The 6,000-nt window shown below is 43.1% G+C and overlaps 1 protein-coding gene across 3 annotated transcripts in view; it reads left to right on the top strand.

The window, feature by feature from the left end:
* The window catches only part of APH1B (aph-1 homolog B, gamma-secretase subunit), a 34,864-nt gene extending 31,568 nt beyond the window's left edge, over nt 1–3,296 (top strand). For all 3 annotated transcript variants that reach the window (XM_040969653.1, XM_040969654.1, XM_040969655.1), the window contains one exon: nt 2,891–3,296. In XM_040969653.1, coding sequence (XP_040825587.1) covers nt 2,891–3,058 — 168 coding nt within the window. In that variant the 3' untranslated portion in view covers nt 3,059–3,296. The remainder of the gene's footprint in view (nt 1–2,890) is intronic.
* The last annotated feature ends 2,704 nt before the right edge of the window (nt 3,297–6,000 follow it).

Consider the following 6,000-nt stretch of genomic DNA (forward strand, 5'->3'; position numbering starts at 1 on the left):
GCTGTCTCCTGCTTAAGTACACGTTCTGTCCCGTGTCATCAACCTTTCCCTCACTTCATGGACACACAGATAAACAAACCTCAGGTAAAACATTTTCCTGTTGTTCCTTTTTCCTTCCTGCCTCCTCAGAGAGTAGTCTTCTGCAGTTCTTTTAGCCCAGTCTGGCTTCTTTCTGCTCAGCCAACTTTCTGGAACTGTGCCTGACAAGGTCAGAAAGTACCTCCGCTTTTCCACATTGAAGTGATCTTTAAAAAGAGTGGAGGCATTTTCCTCTTTTGACTTCCGCTGCACCAGATTGTCCTGGTTTTGTCTTCCCTCACTGCTGCTTTGCAGAAACCTTTACTGGCTTTTTTCTTCTTCCCAGGAATTCGTAAATGTTAGTGTTTCTCAAGGCTTGATCTAGACTTGTCCCTCCTCTGTACAGTAGCTCCATAGGCATGGCCATGGCTTTCAGTTCTGCCTATAGGCCACACTTCTGCATTCCTTTTCTAGCCCAGGCCTCTTCGCTCCATACACGTAGATCCAGTGACTGACTTGACATCTGCCCTTTGAGAAATCTCATGAGCAGGTTACTGGTAACATGTCCTTTCAGCCTTAATCCTCAGTCATCCTTTTGAATGTGGTCTTGCTCCAAGTCTTTCACGTTTCACCTTCTTGTCTTCATCATCTCATTAGATGTTGCCACCGTTTGCCTAAATCCAGAGTCACAGGATTCTTTCCTGATTCCTCTCTTGCCGTCACATTGACTCCATCAGCCAGTCCTTCACTTTGTATTGCCCGCTGTCCATCTCCACTAACAGCATGCTAGTCTAAGTGACCACCTTGTACCCTCTCTTTCCAGTACAGTGTCTTCCAAAGTAGTCTCATTGCTTTTTTCATAGCCTCCTTGAATCCATTCTCTGCAGTTAAAAAAAAAAATCTGAATCAAATCGCTCAGATCCCTTGCCTAATATCCTTCTATGACCCTGCAGCACACTTGAGTATGAAGTGAACACCTTATCCACATTTTGTCTTGTTGACCTCTGCCTTCTTCTCTAGTTTCTTTTTATATACTGCCCTTTAATCCCTAAACATCATTAATACTGGCTTATCTCACCTTCACAGCTGCACCACACTCTTGGATTCCTTTGGCTCCTCCCCCCAGCCTACACGTGATTGGCTTGCTCTTCCTCCTGTATATGTCAGGCAAAATGCTACTGAGGGTCTTCTTGGCACTCCAGGTGGATCCCCTTGTTTTTACCTTTCCTAGGCTCATCACAATTATTATTCTGTCCTTGTACTCATCCCAGTTTCTAATTAATTTGTATTTTCCTTCATTTCCTGCCTAGCTTACTTATTTTTGCTTTAAAAAAATGATTTATTTTTTATTTTATTTTTTTTTTAAGATTTGCTTTATTTTTATTGGAAAGGCAGATATACAGAGAGGAGAGACAGAGAGGAAGATCTTCTGTCCGATGATTCACTCCCCAAGTGACCACAATGGCCGATGCTATGCTGATCCGAAGCCAGGAGCCTCTTCCGGGTCTCCCACATGGGTGCAGGGTCCCAAAGCCTTGGGCCGTCCTCGACTGCTTTCCTGGGCCACGGGCAGGGAGCTGGATGGGAAGTGGGGCCACCGGGATTAGAACCGGCACCCATATGGGATCCCAGGCGTGCAGGGCGAGGACCTTAACCACTGCACCATCGCACCGGGCCCGATTTATTTATTTTTATTAGAAAGATTTACAGAGAGAAGGAGAGACAGAAAGATCTTTGAATCCACGTGTTCATCTCCAAAGCAGCCTCAAAAGCCAGAGCTGAGCTGAGCTGAGCTGAAGCTAGGATCCAGGAGCTTCTTCTGGGTTTCCCATGTGGGTGCAGGGTCCCAAGGCTTTGGCCTGTCCTCTACTGCCTTCCCAGGCCTCAAGCAGAGAGCTGGATGGGAAGTGTGGAGCAGCTGGGATTAGAACTGGCATCCATGGGATCCTGATGCATGCAAGGCAGTGACATCAGCCACTAGGCTTTCATGCCAGGCCATATTTTTGCTTTTTTTTAAAAAAAGATTTATTTATTTATTTGAAAGAGTAACAGAGAGATGAGCACGCGCGCACACACACACACACACACACACACACACACACACACACAATGCGTCCTTCCTTCCACTGATTCACTTCCCAGAGAGCCATAGTGGCCGAGTGGGCCAGTCCAAAGGTAGCATTTAGGAGCTTCTTCCAGGTGGTTGCTGGGGCCCAAGTTCTTGGACATTCCTCCACTGCTTCCCAAGGCACATTAACAGAAAATTGGATTGGATATGGAGCAGCTGGGACTTGAACTGGTACCCATGTGGGATGCTGACACTGGAAGTGACAACTTTACCCACTATACCACAGTACTTGGCCTTCCTTTACTTTGGGGTAGAAACCTGTTTTCGCTCTTATGCAATGTAATATCTCTCAGCATTCCATCTATTTTTTTTAAATAAATAGTCTTTTAGAACCCAAAGAAATTGTGTAGATGAAAAAGAGACAATGTTCTCTTAAATATTAAAACTCCATGCTAAAGTAATTTGGATTTATCTCTCCTTTTTGAAGTCTAACAGACAACATGGAAATGCCTATAAACCAGGGCCAGGGCTATGCAATTATCTTCTCTTGGGTATTCTGTGAGGTTCTGAGCATTGACTGCCTTCCTGAGTAGCTGTGTGAATACAAGTCATGGGCTTACAGGCAGGTGACAGCATCAGCCATGTGTGCCTGTCAGGGTCTTTCACACACAACCTGCATCATCTGTGTGGTGAAACAGCCCCCAGCTAGTGAAAGTGTTCCTCGTTTTCTTTTTCTCTCTGGATATCCCCCATGATCAAAAAACATAGTGTTATTACCCATGCTGATCTATTTTTCCTTTCCAGACTTTCCTAAGTCCTCATTATGGAATAAATCTGCTGTCAGCATATATAATATTGGTGCTTATGGGCGTCTGGGCCTTTTTTGTTGCTGGAGGCAGCTGCCGAAGCCTGAAACTTTGCCTGCTGTGCCAAGACAAGGATTTCCTTCTTTACAACCAGCGCTCCAGATAACTGCCACAAGCTTATGTCTCCTGAGCAGCAGGCTGGATCCTTAGAGGAAGCACGATGGTGCCTTTTCCTGAAAAATCCCATTTTCTGATGAAGTTTAGAAGAAACTGTCTAGATACTCTCAAGCGACTGCTCTCTGAAAGGAATGCATCAGTGGCATACAACTTGGCGGCATGTCCGAGTCACTTGTGGAGATGAGGAATGCTGATTCTGGGCTTCCTCCCCCTTCCTTCTGAGCCCCCACGCCCAACCCCCACTCTGAGTTTAATTGGTCTGGGCCCATCCCACATGGTTGTATTGTCCAGCCAGGCCAAGAACCACTAGCGTTGAAATAATAACTTCCCAAGAACACCACAAAGGAAAGAGAATTGAGTGTTGAGCTGTGTTCTGGTACAGGCAACTTATGCTGAGCAAGCAAATATCTGGATGTCAACTCATGGTTCATTTTTGTTTTTTCAAGTTTTGACGTCCCCAGAAGCTAAGGGCTATCACCTCTGTGAACTATTTTCATATACTTCTCTAGTGTTGTCTTAGGAGAACATGGTGGGCTCCACTTCTAAATGCAGTAAGACATTACACTGATGAGCTGCAGTGAGTCAAAGTAAGATCTGATGAGTAAGCTGTATTTGTACACAGGGTTTCCATTCTAGGATGTGCTTTTTGAGGCCTTACATTATTGTATCGATCCAATTTCTTTTAAAAATGATTATTTCTGATTTATTTGAAAAAGTATTACAAAATCAAGAATTTTTATGTGACATCAGTGAATCTTTCTTAGGTTTATAGCTTTTCATGAGCTCTATCCTAAGACTGTAGACTGTAGTGTTGAGTCAGAGTGCCCGTTGCTGGGCTGGTGGAGGTGAAGCTGATTGTTCAACTGTTTGCAGGGAGCTCAGTCTTGTGTGCTGGAGATGTTGGACATGTAACCCAAAACAGGAGGGAAACAAGCTAGAAGGATGGTGTTGACTCCTTTCATTGGCTCCTGTGATACTAAATAGTACTTGTTCCTAGATAATATACTATTTCATTAGAAACAAAACTTATGCTACCATTCCTTAATGCTATTATTTAAGACATGTAAGCTTGGATCCAGTAAATCTCCAGGTTTTGGTTGTAGCTACAGCATTCTTCCCATGGGAATACCCAAGGTCTTTTTTATGTTTCTAAACAACACTTTTGAATTCCTTTATGAGAGCAAATGCCGGTGAATCATGCCTTTGCCAACAGAAGTTGTTCCCAGTTGATATGTCTTTTGGGGACCTAACAATATGAAGTGAAAATTGCCTGTGCCTTAATGTGATGCTTCCATGAATCCCATTGGTACAGCAGTATATCTAAAATAAATAGGAACCACAATGAGAGGACTCAACAGTGATGTGGCAGGTGATATATTTAACAGGTAGGAAAGTTATGCTTGGAACAGAGTCATAGCCCAGTGTTTGGGGTTAGTTAGTTGTACAGCATTCCTTAGATCAGAGTGTTACACCTGAACTGGACCTTTCTCAATAGCAGCAAAACATTGTTTCTTCATGTTTGAAATGTTAGAATATCTCAATCTAGTGATTCCTGGGAATAAGGCTTCTAACAAAGCTAGACAATGTGATAATTGATTAGAGTAATTCTCCTAAAGTTTACTTTAGCACCGAAAATACCAGTGTTTGTGCTGACGTTTGCAGTTTTCTAATTTTATATGAGATTTTTCATTGGACTGGAAAAGTAGGGAACAAAGTCTAAACAGTGAAATATACTGTGCTGGGTCAAGCAGAATAAGATACCCATCAAGCAGATGTATTCCCATCAGAACACGTTGTTCCTTGATGAATAGAATAAGAAAAAGACTCAGTTGATTGTTCATATTGGCTTGCAAATATCTTAATGGATATTCTGCTAAAATACTTTTGATTTATAAAGTATAGAAAAATCTGAGAATGTTAATGCTACTCGTGCTTGTTCTGTGAGGGTTTTCTCTTTAATAACTTAATATCAAAATTCAGAAGACTGTGTTTTTGATGTTGACCTATTGTCTTAGTTAAGAAAATTGTTTAGTAATCCTTGATTACCTATGAACGAAGGAGTTTGGTAACTTTGATGTCTTGGTAGCTTTGAGTCTGGTCATAGCTTAGGCACTGTCACAGATAGTCTTGCTCTGTCTCATGCAAAGGAAACTCAGAGCAAAGCTGTAGTCTTCTGTTGCTATGTATATGTTGAAGTGTACATTTTTTGTGTGTATATTATCTGTAGTGAGCATTGTAAGCCCTAAGAATATGTGGGGGAGAGGCTGATGTTGATTATGCGGGCTGTCCTCCACACAGTCACCTCAGTTTGGAAGGCAACATGGATATAGCTCACATTGATTTTGCAATTGTGTAAATTCTTGCAGAGCTTGTCTGTGTTGCCCTGTGAACAACAGATTGCTTTTTGTTTTTCTCTAACATAAGCTATAGTTATTTTCAATTCATCTGAGTTAGTAACCCGAACGGGAGAAGTTTTGTTGCCTCTTTCCTGGCCTGCCTCACTGGCAGCATGGGAGCAGCAGTCCATCATGGAGTGTCTCATTGAAGGTTAATCTGGATGGAAGTGGAGACAGTCCCTGCAGACTACATGAGGCATGGTGTTTGTGCTCAGTATTCATACGTCAGTGTTTGGTGACGGTGTTAGAATCCCTTCAGAGATGCTTGGTGTTCTTGGCTGTAGAGTGGATGCAGTGGAACTTTCTCCTACCTGGTGTTCTTCCAGGTCACCTCTGCTTAGCTCCAGAAAAGGTGGGCATCAGTGTGGGCGCAAGACTTGCTGGCTGGACCTCAGGGTAGGAGCCTGTCATGGATGTCTGTGGGCGTGGCTCCATGGGAAGAATGTCTTTAAGGACATTGTTTGTTAGCAAAATTGTCTCTGGGCCCAACATTCCCAAGTTCAGGTGGGCATAGTAGATGTCATACAAAGCAGTT

This window comes from Ochotona curzoniae, unplaced genomic scaffold (assembly GCF_017591425.1).
Source record: "Ochotona curzoniae isolate NIBS_2020 unplaced genomic scaffold, NIBS_Ocur_1.0 scaffold_4701, whole genome shotgun sequence".
In the NCBI taxonomy this organism is placed as follows: Eukaryota; Metazoa; Chordata; class Mammalia; order Lagomorpha; family Ochotonidae; genus Ochotona; species Ochotona curzoniae.